The sequence below is a fragment of the Peromyscus maniculatus genome, chromosome 7 (genome assembly GCF_049852395.1).
Source record: "Peromyscus maniculatus bairdii isolate BWxNUB_F1_BW_parent chromosome 7, HU_Pman_BW_mat_3.1, whole genome shotgun sequence".
NCBI classification, from domain to species: Eukaryota; Metazoa; Chordata; class Mammalia; order Rodentia; family Cricetidae; genus Peromyscus; species Peromyscus maniculatus.
Window position 1 is genome coordinate 11617558 of NC_134858.1, and position 19145 is coordinate 11636702.

The 19145-nt window shown below is 44.3% G+C and overlaps 1 protein-coding gene across 1 annotated transcript in view; it reads right to left on the minus strand.

The window, feature by feature from the left end:
• Nucleotides 1-19145, minus strand: part of Hephl1 (hephaestin like 1) — a 65987-nt gene that overhangs the window by 18546 nt on the left and 28296 nt on the right. Inside the window, exons 7-13 of the mRNA XM_006990526.3 lie at nucleotides 18339-18478; nucleotides 18096-18227; nucleotides 13750-13961; nucleotides 13117-13267; nucleotides 8346-8558; nucleotides 5161-5374; nucleotides 303-442 (exon numbers count right to left, since the gene is read on the minus strand). Of these exons, the coding sequence (XP_006990588.1) occupies nucleotides 303-442; nucleotides 5161-5374; nucleotides 8346-8558; nucleotides 13117-13267; nucleotides 13750-13961; nucleotides 18096-18227; nucleotides 18339-18478 (1202 nt within the window). The remainder of the gene's footprint in view (nucleotides 1-302; nucleotides 443-5160; nucleotides 5375-8345; nucleotides 8559-13116; nucleotides 13268-13749; nucleotides 13962-18095; nucleotides 18228-18338; nucleotides 18479-19145) is intronic.

Below are 19145 nucleotides of genomic sequence, written 5' to 3' on the forward strand. Positions count from 1 at the left end.
CACCTCACAAGGGAGCTCCTTTAGGCTCGCGCTCAGTGTTCTCTGTCCCTGCACATGTGAGCCAGGACCTTGAGGCAGTCCTGCAGACACACTGCCTGAGGTGCTGAGTCATCAAGCTGTCTAAACTGAAAAGTTCTCAGCTCAGTAGAGAGGCCGGAAAGAGGCTCAAGGGCTTGAGACACCTGGTAGATGTGACAGGTGTTGCATCCCTGGTGACAGGGATCCTGATGTGTGTGAGGGTGGGGCTGGGCAGCGGAGGGCAGAGAGAGGCCTGCCCACTCACTCTGGCTGACATGCCTTACCCAGAAGTTGCAGGTGCTCCTCCCTCGGTGGCCGGGCTTTAATCTCCACAAATTCTCCATTCGTGTATTCCCTGTAAACCACCTTCTTGTACTGAGAGCCAATCCAGTTTTCAGTGTGATTCATAAATATATCCCCATGTCTGCAAAGAAGAGGCATCAGAAATCAAGGTCGTCAGAAGGCAGGAAGACCGAGAGTGTCTCTGTTATCTGGGGTGCTCGGGGTGGTGCTCCCCAACCCCAGCTGGGACAGGGTCTCCCCGGGGAGTTGGCCTTTGCAACACCTCTGAGAACAGGGCTAGCAGTCAGCACCTCAGAGCTGCTCATGTCCTCATAAAAACAACCCAGCACGGACCCATGGCCACCCTTGGAAACCTGCATGGGCACCTGCTGCAGGGCTCTCAACTGGGCTAACCTGAGAGAATCCTGATGGGCAACAGCAGCTGTGCCTCTCTGGCTGGTACACACACACACACACACACACACACACACACACACACACACACCCTTCTCACAGAGAACACACACACACACACATACACACACTCCTCACAATAAATACATACACACCCTCCTCACACACATTCCTCACAACAAATATACTCTCACACACATACATCCTACACACACACACACACACACACACACACACACACACACACACACACTTCTCAGTTCTGAAATCCTCCAGGTTTCAGGGCTGTCTTCCCCGCTCTGAAGACCAAGCCTGCAGGGTGTGTACTGTGAATGTACGAATGTGTGGTCTTGTTATTTTATGTTCTATTAACCCATACAAACAGTGGATTTTGTGTGTACCTGCTTGAAGACGCTTTAACAGATGCCAGTGTGTGCTAACAGTGACCTCAGCTCACAGCACTGGACTCAGTCTGAAGCCAGCTTCTCCGCTTTATTTTCTCCGTAAACATATCCCGGCCCTGTTGTGCTTGGGAACCTGAGACAGGCCTTCCACACCCCCGCTCTTTCCAAGAGTGGACCACATAAAGCACACACATGCACAAGCTGTGGCATGAAGCAGACCAAGAATACCTCTTCACAATGGTGGGCCTGAGAAAGGACTCCGAAATCTGCCTCGGTTGCCATTGGCTGTGGATGTGTGCACTGGGCCTCTGAGGTTTCCACAGCTCTTCAGATATCGTCAAATTATCACAGGAACCTCAAGTGTTTCTGAGTGATGTGGGAATACTCTGGAGTGCTGCTCCCTTCCTGTGTGTCCCCAGGGCCTTCCTGGACTCCATTCTCCGAGAGTGGGGCATGACAAACATATTTTAACCAACAGGCACACTTCCAAATGTGAAGCCCGTGAAAATTAAGGACCAGCTCTTTGTGTCTGTCACTGAAGTAAGTCACAAAAGATGGAGAAGAAAACTCAGGAACAGCTAGGTGTCGTGGCACAACTATAATCCCAGCGGCTCAGAGGCTGAGACAGAAGGGTGGCTGGTTCAAGACCAGGCTGGGCTACGCAGTGAGGTGTTGTCCCCAAAGAAACAAAAGTCACTTTCACTTCCAAAGCAGGGTGAGTCGAATGTCCTTCCATGTCTCCCAAATTAACCACCTTGTGCTCTAATCCAAGAACAGTCTGCACGCCACCCACACAGCCTCCTCCCTGCTCTCTTCTCGGCACACACAGTGGTCCCCAGCTCTGAGGCTGAACCTCTCTTCCTTGTGGGAAACCTTTCAGTGATCCTCTCTGCAAACCTTCTCAGTTTGGCTCAGCACTATCTGTTTTCCTCAGTTCTGAACCCAACTGGCGGCATTTCCCACCCCGAGACACTGTGTCCTTTTAAATGTTTGCTCTCTTGAGTATGGTGAGTCCTTGACCCATCCCATCCTTCGACATGTTAGTTGCTCTACCAAGAATTCTTTCCCTCTTCTTGTACTGTCTTACTCTGCACATCTCATTTCACAGACTGCTTCCTCCAGGGAGTCTTCGTTAACTATCCCTTCCCGCACCACCCCCAGATGGGGCTGTGAGTTCTCACTGACCTCCTGTCTGTTAGCCATTGTGGCCCTCGCTGCTTGTTCCAGCATTATCCTTGGGGACCACACGTTCAGTGTGGGAAAGCACCAGTCTGTGCTCCACAGGGTTTCCCCAGCATTTCGCACAGAGGATATTCAACAGATGCAGTAGCACCTCTGGTCCTGGCTACCACAAAGGGAGAGAGCGAGCCTGCTTTTGTAGCCAGTGGGTCTTAGCCACGCTTGTGACCGGGGCACAGACCCAGGCTGTGCTCTGTTACTAGCTCCCAGCTCTCCTCTGCTGGAAGAGGCAGACATATATCACTGTATGAGAATTTTATCAAACCTGAGGCTGGGCAGGTGCTGACTGACTGAGTCAAGTGTGCTGTGAGGCCATTATGACGCATTGTTTATAAAAGTTTTAGCAGTTACCCTGTGTGTAATTACTGTTCAGTAGATGTTCGATATGGTGACTCCTGGGGTTGCTAAATTATACACATACTGGTCTTCAAGCTCGAGAGTGCTAGCACCGTAACTTCATTTGTTTAACAATTTAATCTACTTCTCAGATTTCCTCTTGTTGCACAAATCTGGTGTGAAGTTGTGCTGATGGGTCCATGTGTCATTTTCCTGGAATCCTAATGCCTTCCCAGCACATTCTAAACAAACGCCCAATGAAGAAAGTCAGGCACCAAGAGGGTCTATGCTGATCAGGACAATAAATGTCTCAGAGATGACTAGTGCCAGAAAGTGGGTCAAAAATAATAGCCTTGGGGCAAAGTCAGATGCATAAGCTGGAGGTGTGGCCAGATACACCTTCGAGCTTCTCCAGGGACTGAAGCAGAGGAAGAAATTGAATTCCAACCTGGGCAACTCAGTGAGATCCTGTCTCAAGCAAGCAGCTGTTGATATCAGTGAGACAGTGCTTAGGTAGCAGGCAGGAGGCCTCGGTTTGATCCCGTACTGAAAAAAATCCTAGGCACAAAAGCTGGCATGTAGCGAACGTTGGCCTCTCAGCTCCTATCACTGGAGACACTGTGGATGCGTGCCACTGGGCATGTGCACACCATCGTGTGTGGGGTGATGGGTGCTGTCAGAGCAGGAGAGGTTTTGCAGACTGAACACAGGTCATCAGTCTTGGGCAGCAAGTCCCTTACCTACTGAGCTATTTTGCTGTCCCCGTGCCTCAGATAAACCGGTAAAACTGTAGACTTCGGTACACTTTGAGTGTGTGGCAGTGCCGTACCCCACCTCACTCTTGTTGACTTAGGGTCGATAACCAGAGCAGTGGGGAAGTCATTCATTTTATCCATCCTTCCCACCAGCACGCTCTTGTTATTCTATACCATTTGTCGCAGAGTCCCAGAGCCCGAAGCCAGACTTCCCTGATCATTCAGATCGACTGGAGCTTCAAACGTAAGTTAAAGAGAAGGCTGCGGTGATGGCAGCCGCAGAGTGAAATAATTGCTTTAGAGATGGCCAAGTTAGTTTTCATTTTCCACGGAGAGAGCATCAGTGTTTAACTTGGACTGGCAGCATGAGTTGTCCCAAAGCAGTGTCTAGATTAGCAAATTGTTTGTGAATAATTGAGCAGCTTTTTAAACGCTCTTGCCCTCAGGACAAACCTTCTCCATAGTCACTTCAATTTCTTTTTTTTTTTTTTTCATTTATCTCTAAGGTGGCAGTGTTACAGTAGCTTTTCCCCAAAACAATGGCTGGCAAGTAAGAAAAGAACTGACGTGCTGAGAGCAAGGAAAGCAGAGGTGGAGGTGTCTGTGTGCTGCAGACATAAGGATTTGTAGATCGGTGGTAACCAGAGCCTGGGATCAGTGCTAAGAGCGAGGAGCAAAGGGAGTATGGAGACAGTGCGGTGTGGTGGAGAGAACTGGATTCTCCCTGGGACATCTGCATTCAGCTCCTGCTCAGCCAAAGACTAGCTGGATGCCCTCACTCTTCCCACCAGGCTCCCTCATCTGCATGCCAGGGCAGTAGCATCTAAGCAGCAGGAGGTTGTCTGCATGCCAGGTGGTTGTATCCAAGCAGCAGGAGGTTGTGAAGCAGACAGTGTGAAGTTGGGGAAGTCTGCAGTCTGTGAGGGATGCCTTCCTGGTGCCCAGACTCTCCCAGTGGGCCCCAAGGAGCTTGGTCCCCGAACTTCAGAATACGACAGTAGAGAACCAAGACTCATAACCTTTGTGTGGCTTGAGCATCGCCGATGCTTCGACATGTGACCTGGCTGGTGTCACTCCAACAAAGTGTCAGTCTGTTCTATTTCCTGGGTGCCTTGGAGGTCTGCTCTTCCCACCCTGACTCAGGAATCTCTCTCAAGGCAGTAGCCTCAGATCATCCCTGGATGTCCCCACCTGGATCCATGTTTGCCAGAGGTATTTCCTCTGCGCCCCTCCCCTGCACTATGGGGTGTACAGCAGCCCGTCTTCTCACCTGGATCCACACACCTCCTCGGCCTCATCTGGGTCATTTTCCTCCCAGTCCCACAATTGTTGTGGGTCCCACTTTTCCTCTAAATACCTCCCTCTGCATTCTTTCAAAAGTCTATCTATCCATCCATCTGTCCATCCACTCACCATCCATCCATCCATCCATCCATCCATCCATCCATCCATCCATTCATTCTCCTCAGGCATGAAGTAGACCAATCAAAGCTAGGGGACTAGGAGAGGAATACAGGAATCCACTAGGGTGCCCTCAGGGTGACCTGCTTCCAGGTGAGAAGACAGAGTATCACTAATTTTCTATACTCATAAGGAAAAGTCTCTGCCTGCAGAACTGTGCACAGAAAACCCGGCCACTTGGTTTCCAAGGGTGCTAAGGCCCACAGAGCACGCGCATTCCCACCGAAGAGCCGTGGCTTCGCCCATGGTACCTTTCCCCTCCTGCGTCCAAGTGTTGCTTTTCGAACTCCCAGTTTTTGTTAGGGGCATAATCCCATTCTACCTCTTCAGCGGCGATGAAAAAGGTTCTTAGCATCCCGTAGGGCGGCTCAGAAGGGTCCCTGTTGCCACAGCTGTTGACCTCATAGATCTGACCCATGCCTCTCACGAAGTGGTGCAAAGTGGAACAGAACACCTTGAAAATACCTGGAGGAGAAAGGGCTTGGCATTGTGCCCACGACTTGATATTTCTGGTGGTGATGATCTTACCAGACTTACACATCTTATCCCAACATTAGTAATCAGTAATGTGGACTTTTAGAATACCAACCTCATGGTGTTTTTAAAGAAGAGCTCGTGAGGAATAAATTACTTTGATTATAATATTTTTGGAGGGAAAATGCTATATAAAATTCATTTGCAGTAGGAAGAAATCAGAATATTATTACCAAGGAAGGACTTCTCTGGATCATCCCTATTAGTACATACCTGTTTATAGTCACTCCTGGAAAATTACTGATTCTTATGACTCTCTCAACCCAGCCCAGTTTATAGGGAACTAATTACCTATGAGATGAAAGACCTAGACAATGTTCAAATTAGGCCATGGTTAGGGATTTTTCCCTGAAGGATTTCGTAAATTATAAAGCAAGTAAGCATGAAAGTCAAATGGATTACTTCATTACAGCCTTGAGCCAGGGAGGGCTCCTGTGTATCATGCTGGATAGAGCAGAGAAAGAAAGAGATCAACTGTAGCTCTCTACAGAGTATCAACAATGGTATCTGAAGGAGATTTATGTAATCTAAAAACTGAATTTCTAGATATGTTGGTATCTGAGATGTGTGTGTGTTTAGAATGCATACACACATATGTATACATATAGAGAGAGATATTCAAATTAAACTCACCATAAAATTATGTGAAATAAAATCATTGAAGATATTAACTATCAATGAAATTGTTGGATTAATCTCCACATTCTCTAACAGGCTATTCTCAGAGGCAACTGGTTAGTTTTCCATAACTACCTATGATGTACAGAGAGAGCTCTGTTCTTGCTCCATATGGAGCTGTTGTCTAAATATTGACTGCTGTTTCTGGATGAGAAGAACTAGTTTGTTCAATGGGTCCATTACACCCACTTTGAACAGAATCCCAATAAAGGGCTGGAGAGATGGCTCAGGGGTTAAGAGCATTGACTGCTCTTCCAGAGGTCCTGAGTTCAATTCCCAGCAACCACATGGTGGCTCACAACCATCTATAATGAGATATGGTGCTCTCTTCTGGCCTGCAGTCATACATGCTGTATACATAATAAATAAATAAATCTTTAAAAAAAGAATCCCTATAAAGTAAATACAAAAGGTATTATTAGCGTTATAGGCGCTAGGAAGGTATAATATGAAATCATAGAGAAGACACCTGAAAAGACTTCCCTATAAACCATAGAGAAGATACCTGGGAAAACCTCTCTATCTCTAAACTATAAAGAAGACACCTTGGGAAGACCTCTCTCTACACCATAGAGAAGACACCTTGGCAATTATTGAAGTAAGCAGGCCTTTTGCAAGTCACATATATGTGCTCCCCACCAAACACAAGCCAGAAAACATTACTAGGTGATGATTCTTACAAGCCCATGGGGTAAAGCGCTGGAGTGAGAAACAGATCACTAAGTGTATGGCAGCCAGCGCTGTTTGAGTCCCAGATTCTATGGATTAGAACGGTTTGGCTGTTCTCAGTCCATGCTCCTTTTTGGTGTGTGTTTGAAAACCTGCATTACACTCAAAGCAGCCAGCCCCTGGTTTGGGTGATTCATAATGGATCGAGTATATTCATGCAGACAGGTGGAACACTGTAGGAGCATTTCAAGACAAAGAATACAGAGTTTCCATTTGCTACGGAAGGACGTTCTTGGGCAAAGGTTTTGAAGCCCCAGCCTCAAGATGATCACACTGAAACATCTCTGCTGTGATTCCAGAGTGAAGTCAAGAAGTAGAAAGTTCATGATTAGGGGAGATGCCCGTCAGGGGCTCATCTAGGGGGCATTGCCATGGGCTCTTGCTCAGACTGATGATGATGTTGAGAAGGAAACACGTTGAATGCCCATCACAGTTGTCATCCTCTCTGGTGAGCAGCTGTACTCTTACGTATGTCTCTGTATCTTTTGTAAAAATGTCCTAATGGTCTCTTTAGTTGGGAATCTCTAAGGGAAGAGGTTCCAGGGACAACATGGACTCCAAACCCAGTGCAACTTGCCTTCTGGGGAAAGCAAGGGTGCTCAAGGGAATGAAAATAAAGAAGTCCTCAAATAACTCATCCCCAAACCACTATCCACCCCCAGGGAAAGGAGACCGGGCTACAGTAACAGCCACATCCACGGCTTCGTAGCCTAAAGCATCCACTAGGCTGTCCATGCCAGGTAGATGCTTCAAAGAATAACTTCAGCTACGTTTGTGCTTCATGAAAGCAAGAAGTATCTGTTTTTTACAGAGCTGTTTTTTCATGGCTATGAATTAACACATTCGCCTAGTATTCACAAGGATTCGCCTCAAATTCATGGGAATTCACCAGAGGTTTATATGAATTCACCAGGGGTTCACATGGATTCACATATGGTTCATCTGGGTTTACCTGGATTTGCTCAGGGTTCATGTGGGTTAACCTGAGGGTCACCTGGATTCCCCCCAGGGTTCATGTAGCTTAACTTGGAGTTCACATGGATTCCCCCAGGGTTCATGTGGGTTAACCTGGAGTTCACATGAATTCCCCTGGGGTTTATGTGGGTTAACCTGAGGGTTATATGGATTCCTCCAGGGTTCATGTGGATTAACTTGGAGTTCACATGGATTCTCCCACAGTTCATGTGGGTTAATCTGAGGGTTACATGGATTCATCTGGGGTTTATGTGGATTCTCCTAGGTTCATGTGAATGTGGTTCATCTGGGATTTGTGGACAAAGTCATGTAAAGGATCCCAACTGTGTGTCTTGGTTAACAACCCCTCTATCTTTCACTCTATGTGTTTGTACTAAAATAGCCAGAATTCTGATTTGAATCAAAACTATATCTGCTTCTGGAGTCTTTGAAGTGCCAAGGTCTACCAGTTTTTCCTGGATGAGAATTGTATGAGGATGAGTTGGGATTTGATCACCTGAGATGGCCCTGCCAGGCTTACCTGCATGGTCTGGCTGCATGAATGCCGTTGTGGACATGTGGGGAAACAGAGCCAGGGAGTCACGATGAGTCCCTCGTAGGTGGATGGTGTTGCCTTGAAAATAAACTCCATGCATGTCTGTGTCAGTGCCCATTCCAATCAAGTGCCAGGAAACTCTGTCCTTCTTGCACATGCTGAGGCCTGGCTGGCTGCCATACATGTAGCCATTAATAGCTAAATGGAAGGAAGAAGATGATGAATGCCTGTTGTGGAATATTATTTTAAGATGTGTTACATTCGTTTATGCTATGGAACATTTGTTTAATGATGCAAAAATGTGTTGCATTCTCTTATGTTGCATTTTTTAACTCTGTAAAGCTGTGATACTTTACCTGCCTAAAACACCTGATTGGTCTAATAAAGAGATGAACAGCCAATAGCAAGCAGGAGAAAGGATAGGCGGGGCTGGCAGGCAGAGAGAATGAATAGGAGGAGAAATTTGGGCTTGAGAGAAGAGGGAGGAACGAGAAAAGGAGGAGAGGAGGACACCAGGGGCCACCCAGGCAGCCACAGAGTAAGAAGGAAAGAAAGATAAATAGAATAAAGACAGGTAAAAAACCTAGAGGCAAAATGTAGTTAAAGAGAAAAGGGATCATTTAAGTTAGAAAAGCTGGCTAGAAGCAAGCCAAGCTAAGGCCAGGCATTAGAATAAATTTACTTTGGAGCTGGGTGGCCAGCCCCCAAAAGAGTTTAAAAGAAAAAATACAAGTGCCCATTGCAATTCTGCAGTCATATTGAAAACACCATCTCACAAAGCAGTTATCAGTGTGCTCGTGGACAATCTCAAGCATGTTAACTTTCCATGAGATCTTGTTACTACAGGATGACTGCTACTAGGAAAAAGACACATGGTGTCTAGAATTAACAATAAATCTGAAAATACACTAAAATTATAAAATTTAGCAATACATATTCTAAGACAGTAATTCTAAAAATCACTAAAGAGATGGCTCAGTGGTTAAGAGCACTGGCTGCTCTTTCAGAGGACCTGGGTTCAATTCCCAGGACCCACATGGTGATGCAAACATCTGTAATTCTAGGCCCAGGGAATCTGACTCCCTCTTCTGCCTTCCATAGACCCTATAGTCCATGGGCAGACATGAGGGCAAAACACTCATTCGTGTAATAAAAATAAAAACATCAATTGACTTTCCCATGTTCCCATATTCCTCTAGAATTTTCTCATGTTAGCACTTTGATGAGCTGGAAAAGAATCTTTTCTGTTTCTAGACACATATTTAATGCTTTCATTTCTAGACCTTTCATTCATTCATTCATTCATTCATTCATGCATGCATTCATTCATTCATTATTCATTCATTCATTCATTCATTCATCAAATACCATTTGAATACAGCTTATAAAATATGTTTTTTGGTTTCTCCTTTTATTGTCATACAAACAATATTGGAACTAGAACCCAGTTTATAATTAACACGAAATATGAACCTAGAAATACTACTTTCCCTGAAATGTGCTTTTTGATGATGTAGGAATATGAGTGTCATGTGGTCCAAACTACGCTTAGACTGGATTTGACATACCCATCAATGTAGCAGGAATCTTAAAAGTTCTTATTAATAAAATCAAACCCGAGACGAGTTATTGGGGTCCATGCTGGTAGATCAGAGAGACAGAATAAGCCACAGCTATCTCACCTCACCAGTTCCTCAGCTGGTCCTGTTTCCTCAGACTGGAAGCCTCTGAGTCCTCATCCAGAATGAATCTCAGCTGAACTGTGTTGCTCCAAAGCCTGAAAGCTTAACCAGGCCAAATGCTTAACCAGCCAAATGCCTAACCAGCCAAATGCCTCTAGTTTCTGGTCCTCACGCCTTATATATCTTTCTGCTGTCTACCACCACTCCCTGGGATTAAAGGCTGGCTTTCTGGGATTAAAGGCGTGTCCATGCTTGGCTATTTCCAATGTGGCCTTGAACTCACAGAGATCCAGAGGGATTTCTGTCTCTGGAATACTAGGATTAAAGGCGTGTGCTATCACTGACTAACTAGTGGCTTGTCTGTTCTCTGACCCCAGGTAAGTTTATTAAGGTACACAATATTTTGGTGAACACAATACCACCACATCTCCTCTCTTTTTGTCTAAAATTAAAAAAAGCTTATAACTAATACAAGAAAAACTATTTTCAATAAGTATATGCAATATACAGTCAAGATTACATTAACAACGTCTAGTCCATTAACATTTGACAGATCCAGACAAAAAAATTCCATTATATATATTACCAATGTAAAGTCCAGTAACATCTGATAAACTCAGACCAAAAAATATTCATTACTTATTTAAAAGAAGTAGTTCCTTTTTAAAAGTAGATTCCATAATCTCCCTTTTTATCTTACTTATCATATCCATATTTTCTTTTTTCTTTTCATAATAGAATCAGTAGTCTACCTTTTGTCATTTTTATATCTTCCCCTTTTTCTTCAGTGTAGATTCAATGATCCACCTATTTATCCTATTATTTCTTTATCTTTTTTCTCAGAGTAGATTCGATGATCTATCTCATATCTATATTCTCTTTTTCTTTTTGCTTTCTAGGGGTGAAGATATCTTTAGGGAATCTTGAAAAGAAAATTTTTGGGTTAATCATCAAGTCCTGTATCATTTGTCCAGTCTCTGCATAATAGGAAAGTTCAGGGCTTGTTTCAAGTCCTTGTTCAAGTAGTCTGTCAGGCTGGATCATCTCAGCTAGCCATCTCAAAATTGTCCTAAGCAGTTTGTAGTCCAAAGCAGATCTTTCCGTGGTGTTAATCAGCTTAATGGCTTTACCATAGTCCTTTTGAAGATTTCAAAGTTGCTGTTAGGTGTGGTCATGGTTCCATGCAGACTTTTTTTTTTTTTTTTTTTTTTTTTTGTGCCTCCTCTGTGGTTTGGAGCAATCATAGTCTGATAAATGTCTGTCTCTCGGAACCATGAACATTCTTCCCTAGAACAGAAAATCTTCACAACAATTTCTCCCCACCATTTGTCTTGCCAAATTTTTCCAAAATGACCTTTGCCGATGCTTTCTTGTAACACGATGGTCCTGGCAATTCTTCTTTGAACCAGCAGCAGTAAACCTTTCGTCCCAGGTAGCAGCATCATCGCAGTCACCAACACGATGAGAAGGAGCTGGCAACGTGGAGCAGTAGCCACTGCTTCCATGGTCCCACCACTAATTGTGGCTCCGTCCGAGCTTCTCCCAAGCCTCCTAGGCTGGCCTCAACCTCGAGATCCTCCTGCCTCTGTCTCCTTCAGCAAATCCTATCGGCGTGCGCCACCACAACCGGCTGAGTGTAGCTTGGGCCTGAGCTGGGGCTCACAAGGCCACAGGCAAACAGCTTTTTCATGAATTCCTAACACGAACGTTGGGCGCCAGATGTAGCAGGAATCTTAAAAGTTCTTATTAATAAAATCAAACCCGAGACGAGTTATTGGGGTCCATGCTGGTAGATCAGAGAGACAGAATAAGCCACAGCTATCTCACCTCACCAGTTCCTCAGCTGGTCCTGTTTCCTCAGACTGGAAGCCTCTGAGTCCTCATCCAGAATGAATCTCAGCTGAACTGTGTTGCTCCAAAGCCTGAAAGCTTAACCAGGCCAAATGCTTAACCAGCCAAATGCCTAACCAGCCAAATGCCTCTAGTTTCTGGTCCTCACGCCTTATATATCTTTCTGCTGTCTACCACCACTCCCTGGGATTAAAGGCTGGCTTTCTGGGATTAAAGGCGTGTCCATGCTTGGCTATTTCCAATGTGGCCTTGAACTCACAGAGATCCAGAGGGATTTCTGTCTCTGGAATACTAGGATTAAAGGCGTGTGCTATCACTGACTAACTAGTGGCTTGTCTGTTCTCTGACCCCAGGTAAGTTTATTAAGGTACACAATATTTTGGTGAACACAATACCACCACACATCAATTGTGTTATATTTTCTACACAGAGCGTCTCTAAGGATACCTTTCTTTTAAAGTTTGGCTTTCCTCTATGGCATGACCACATCCTCACTCACAGCTTGGTTTCTCCCTTTTATTGTCAACTAAAAAACATAATTACGTATGCCTGTAATCCCAGCACTGGGGAGGTAGAGGCAGAAGGATCAGGTGTTCAAAGTTTGAGGCCAGTCTGGTATACAAGAGCCCCCGTCTTACAAATATACAGCCAAACAAACGTCAGAAACAAATTCATGTCCAGTTATAGCAAAGCTCTCCTGGAAGCTGAGATTGAAGGTCATTGCTCCCTGAATTCCACAGGTCCAAGAGGGGGATCTGTTGGACCTGAGCACTGAGGATCATGGGAGTTTGTGACCTGATTGCTGCGGGTTATTGTAACCTTGGGCTTTGGGAACAAGGGAGGGATTTGAGAGTCTATTTATGCGCTCTTCTATATTGTTTTAAAGGTAATAAAAATGTTATGCTTGGAGCTGAAATGGGAGCCCTCACAGCCCCACACATACTGAAATGCTACAGTATGCTAGTGAGTTGCCTAGCTCTCACTCTCACAAGGTACTGGTGTCTGGCTCTGCCTGGCTGCATAGGCAACACAGCTGCGACCAATAGAATCCTCTGTTAGTCACAACCACTGGGTGGTTTGCCGTTATGATATAAAGAGAAACTGAAAAAGAATCAAGTCATTTCTCCCACATTAAGATGAGGTGGGAAGCACTAGTGTTTGAGGAATTAATCCTTGCAGCAGTCGCTCATTCTAATTTCCCAGAGAGCCTCAGCTTTTCATACCGTGCATCCGGTTGGATTTCACAAATTCCTTGTCTTCTTTGTCAACACTGAAGGGATGCCAAGTAAATTTCTGGATGTTTTCATCAATATACCTGCTGAGATTCTCATCAAAGACTGTGAACAGTAGGTAAAATTCCTTGTCTATTCCTTTCTAGAGAAAACGAAGAAACAAAGACATACAACATACAGCTTGAATTAGTCCTAAAATTCACACAAAGTGGGTCATCAACATTAGCATAGACTCACCCATCACTTCCTAAATTAGGACTCTGAGTGTGGTCTGTCTGTTGTTTTCCCGCATGCCTAACGTGTGCTATCCAAGCCAGCCTCTATCCTGTAGCTTGTCTCACAGGGATCCTTAGCAATGCTATCCAATTGCCTCTCTCTCAATGATATTATGTAAGCTCAGTGGTCCCCTTCCTACCCACCTGCTCTTCCTGTGTTCTACATATTGCTGTCTTTGGTCATGGTCTTAACTTTTCAAAAATTAGACAAACCCTCATAACCACACAAGTAAGTTTCAGAAGAAAGAGACACTGCTTTGTCACTGGCCATTGCTGCTTAATCTCCAGCACACTGCTGGTCCCTCCCACCTACATCCCTGGGGAGAATGTGGTGGCACTGATGGCCTACCTGTGTCCCATCGGCATTGAGGGCACCCTTTTTACAGACCAGCAAAGGCCCCACGAGCCCAGCACTAGTGTCCTTGATTGGCTGGACTGCTGAGAAGTAAAGATAGGTCAGGCAGGGGGGGTCTTCATCTGTCGGGCTGACGCTCTCAGGCACTGTCCACCTGTAGGTGAAGGTTTCACCTGGCTTGACATGAGCCCCTGGTTTCAGAAATCCTGAGGATGCAAACACACACACACAAGAATTTAAAAATAGATCATCAAAATAGAACCTTATCTTTAACAAGCTTGAAATCTGGGAGGCAAATGTAGTGAATAAATCAAACAACAAAAGCCAGAGCTTATGAGCAAGTGCCCAGGGTTCAGAGCTGCTAAACAGACAGCCTGGGTTGAAATTAAGATTCCAAATCCCAGGCAAGCACACTGGTCTTTCTGACTTGAACAAGGCTACAAGTTTACTCTACATCTGACTTTTGCTCTTCAAAAAGTTGCCCAGTGAGTTTTCTGAATAAAAAAGTAGAAAATTCAAACATTCTCACTGTGTCCCGTGTTTCCTGTGAACTGACCCCACCCCAGTTACTCTGAGCATCTTGGACTGGGGGTGAGGAGGGCAGGCAGGGGGTATGATGAGCACAGAAGTTCTGCTGCAGGAGATGGGGTGGATCTGAGGGAGCACCCCCCTCCTCTGTTCTGTTTCAACCCTTTACCATCACCATAAAGCCTGCTCTCCACTGGGCTGGCTTCATTCAAGATCACAAGGAGTTATCCCGGGTAGCCATGATGTCTAGTGTAGAGTAGGGATGTGTACCAAAAAAACCCTGAAGTTTCCCATGAGCAATATCAGCAATGCAAGGACAGTTCCCACTGCCCCTGGTGTGTGCAGAGAGCCTGCACTCGCTGCTCTTTGAGAGACAGAGGCTGTAGATGTTGGCCCACAATACTGATTTTCAATAAATATCTGCTGGTGGATACAACAGAGACCACGTGTGAGATGCTTATGTTAACAAAAGATGAGGCTGGATTTTCCCCTCAGCTCTCACTGGCAGAATTTTCCACAACTCGCAGTAGACATACTCTCCATGTCAGAGAACTGGAAGAGACTGTGGAATCTCTTTGCCATTGAGGGGAAAGAAATGAACATTTTCTAAGAGATGACTGTGGGCTTAACCCAGCCTCAAATGCTCTCAACCCTGTAAGGTTGTTGTTAATATCTGTAATTGATCAGCAAGAAGAACAACGTTCACAGTTTAAAGAATCATTCACACGATTGGAACTGGGAAAAGAAGGGACTACGAACTTGAGCCAAATCTGTCTCCTTTTTGTGTTTATGGTGGATGTACTTGTTCATGTGGGGGGATGCAGTGTGGGTGTATTCATTGGGAGGTCAGAGGTCAACTTTGCACATCTTCCTCATCACTCTCCACCTTAGTTTTTGAGACAGGGTCTCTCACTGAACATGTAGCTCACTGATTTATACACTGAATCTACTCTGAAAAGAAAAAAAAGGATATGGATATGATAAGATAAAAGGTAGATTACTGAATCTACTCTGAAAAAAAGAGATACAGAAATAATAGGGTAAAGGGTAGACTATTGAATCTACTCTGAAAAGAAGGGGAGGATATACACAAAGATACCCCCACAAAAGACTGCTGGCAATGGTCGAGAGACAGCCGGGACTGACCTACTCTGGTGATGGGATGGCCAAACACCCTAATAGTTGTGCCAGAAACCCCATCCAAGGACTGAGGAATCTGGATGCAGAGATCCCCGGCTAGGCCCCGAGTGGAGCGCCGGGAGTCTAATTAGCGAGAAACAGGAGGGTTTATATGAGCGAGAATTGTTGAAACCAAGGTTGGATAAAGCACAGGGACAAATAGCCAAACGAATGGAAGCACATGAACTATGAACCAAAGGCTGAGGGGCCCCCAACTGGATCAGGCCCTCTGAATAGGTAAGACAGTTGATTGGCTTGATCTGTTTGGGAGGCATCTAGGCAGTGGTACCAGGTCCTGGGCTCATTGCATGAGTTAGCTGTTTGAAACCTGGGACTTATGCAGGGACGCTTGGCTCAATCTGGGAGGAGGGGACTGGACCTGCCTGGTCTGAGTCTATCAGGTCTATCTCAGTCCTCGGAGGAGGCTTTGTCCTGGAACAGGTGGGAATGGGGGGTGTGCTGGGGGGAAGGGGAGGGGGGCAGGAAGGGGGAGAACAAGGGAATCTGTGGCTGTTATGTAGAACTGAATGGTATTGTAAAATAAAATAAAATATAAAGAAGGGAAGGATATAGATATGATAAAATAAAAAGGTAGATTATTGAATCTACTTTAAAGGAACAACTACTAGTTTTAAATATTTTGCATTGGATTGGATTTTGTATATTGTACACAAATTTTGTATATTGGTGCAAATTTGAGATTACTTTTGTTAGAATATACTGTACATATATTTTTAATCTTATTCAGGGTATTAAACCTATATAATTCATTTAACAATGTAATGCAATTTTCTAGTTCTTGAAAGTTCTTATTACTAACTAATTAGGATATAATGAAATGAAACTTTCAATCAAACTTGTAGGTCACGTTAGGTATGTTTTCAAGGTCAAACAGATATATTTTAGATAGACATGTCATCTTCAAACACTTCAGAGATCTACAAAATATGGCATTTAAGATGTTTTGATAGCATAGATTTTTTTTGGCAGTACCAATCTATTTCAGAGAAGATGATAGGCATTGAAGGCAAATTAGCCACTGGACAAGAAAATGCCCTTGCCTCAACTGCTGACAGTATTCTGTCCAAATGGACAAGCAGGACACAAAAGAAAGGACTGTGAACTTTGCCAAGACAAAGTAGAAAAGCTCTTTAGAAAATCCTGCTTCACCGATAAGTCTGTCAGATATACTAGGCTTGTAGGCCAAAGACAGATGCCCCAACATTGCAGAGGAATCTTGGGTGACTGTTCTGGCAGCCAGCTGTTTCTGACATTTCTCATATTTTCTGGGGGGTGGGGAGTCACTTGTTTGCACCTTCTGTTTACTTAAGTAATATTATTTCCTTCCTCCCCACTGGTCTGGCTTCATTTGAGATCACAAGGAGTTATCCCAGGTAGACATGATGTCTAGTGTAGAGTAGGCATGTGTACCAAAAAACCTGGAGTTTCCCAGGAGCAATATCAGCAATGCAAGGATAGTTCCCACTGCCCCTTGTGTGTGCAGAGAGCATTCAACTCTGAGGGAGTTGAAGACTAGATAGTTATAGTTACAGTTTTCTTTATTAATAAATTCAGAAAAGAAACTAAAGAGGTGTAATGTGTATAGGGTTGAGAGACATCAAAAGACATTTTTTGGTTGGTAATACAAGTTAGGATGGAAAGTGAATTAGGTACAACATTTTGGACTCACCAAAATAGGATAAATAATGAAATATTTTCTATGAATTTGTCAAATGTTAACGGACTGGACATTGTTAATTAATTCTTAACTGTATATATTGTATATACTTATTGTACTTATTGTATATAGTTTTTCTTTTATTAGTTATAACCTTCTTTTATTATTTTAGACAAAAAGAGGGAAATGTGGTGACATATTGTGTATTCTAATAAAATTTGCCTGAAGATCAGAGAACAGAACAAGTCACTAGATCAAACATAGACGCCAAGCAGTGGTGGCACACACCTTTAATCCTAGCACTCGGGAGGCAGAGATCTGTGAGTTCAAAGCCACCCTCGACTACAGGAGATTGACTCAGTCTTGGAGAGAATCAGAGCCAGGTAGTAGTGGCACACACCTTTAATCTCAATACTTGGGAGTCACACACCTTTAATCCCAGCACTTGAGATCTCATGCCTTTGCTTGGGAAGCACACATGCCTTTAATCCCAGGAAGTGATGGCCGGGCAGAGAAAGTTATATAAGGCATGAGAAGACCGGAACTAGAGCTTTTTCAGCAAAAGCCCTTTTCGGCTGGAGAGCCTTTTCAGGCTGAGGAGTCCTAGAGGTAAGAGGTGACTGTGGTTTGTTCCTTTGTGTCTCTGATCTTTCAGCATTTACCAAAATATCTGGCTTTAGGTTTTTTTATTAAAAAACCATTTAGCAATTCATGTTACAAATGAGCTTCAGGGATCTGCTTTTTATACACCCCCACACACACACACCAACGATGGTGTGTGGACATACTCCATCCTGCTCCCAGCTTCTGCATGAATACTCAGGATCCAAACTCAGGTCTTCATGCTTGCACAGTAAGCACTCTGCCCACTGAGTCCTCATCCCAAAACCTCTGTCTCTTTCTTAATCCTTTCCTCACTCATCCTATTTCCTTGATAGGCTGGGTTGAGACTCACCATCTACATTCGGAGTTGCGTCCGACGCCTTGTCATAGAACACACCATGGGGTAAAATGCTGTAGACCTTGTCAGCTTTGTTAGCAAAGGTCACCAGCAGGGTGTCACCCACCTCTGCCTTGATGACTGGACCTGGGAAGCCAGGGAAGAGGATGAAAAGAGATGGGAGAAATAAATCAGAGCAGAAGTCATTCTGCAGAGATGTCTGCTCCCCTTCAAAACATCAGAATGCATGTCCTGTACCAAGGATTCCAAGATGGGCTTCAGTCTCAGAGGGTATCTTTCTTCTACTAAAAGTGGCATCAACATATTCCATGTACCGAGCCTTCCAGTACTTTCCTCCTATTCTGTTTTCAGCTTGTGTGAAGTACACCGCAGAGTCACTGTGGAAAGATGTGGGAATCTGAGAATATATCCAGATTCATCTCCCAAATGCATGCATCATGGAACCTCATTTTGCATCTGTTTCAGGGGATCAGATGCCCTCTTCTGGCCTCCACAGGCATCAGGCTTGCACATGGTGAGCAAACATATATATAGGCAAAAAACCTATACATGTAAGATAAAATTATTTTTATATCAACTTGAAAAATACTATGTCTTGTGGAAGCCCAGAGACTAGGGAGGGGGAGGTTTCACTTAAGAAGCAACACTAGACTTAGGTTTCAAAACAATGGCATTTAACTGGACATGGAGGAAAAGGAAGGAGAGGCTGTATAGTTTACACAAGAACCCCATTAGACCTCAACAGCTTATCTCCATCCAGAGTCATCTTATTCCCTCTCTGATACTGCTCCACAAGGGCAAAGACCTTCTATTCTATAGTGCAGTGCCTCAAATGACCCTGACCACTGTTGTTTGCACTTAAGAGGGTCTCAGGAAATGTTTGATAAAGAAATGAGTGAGTAAATGAATGAATGAGTTAATGAATAAGAGAATGAGTTGATGAGTGAATGAATTAATGAGTGGATAATGAATAGATAAGTGAATGAATTGTGAGTGAGTAAATGAATGAGTGAATTATGAATGGATAAAATGAATCAGTGAGTC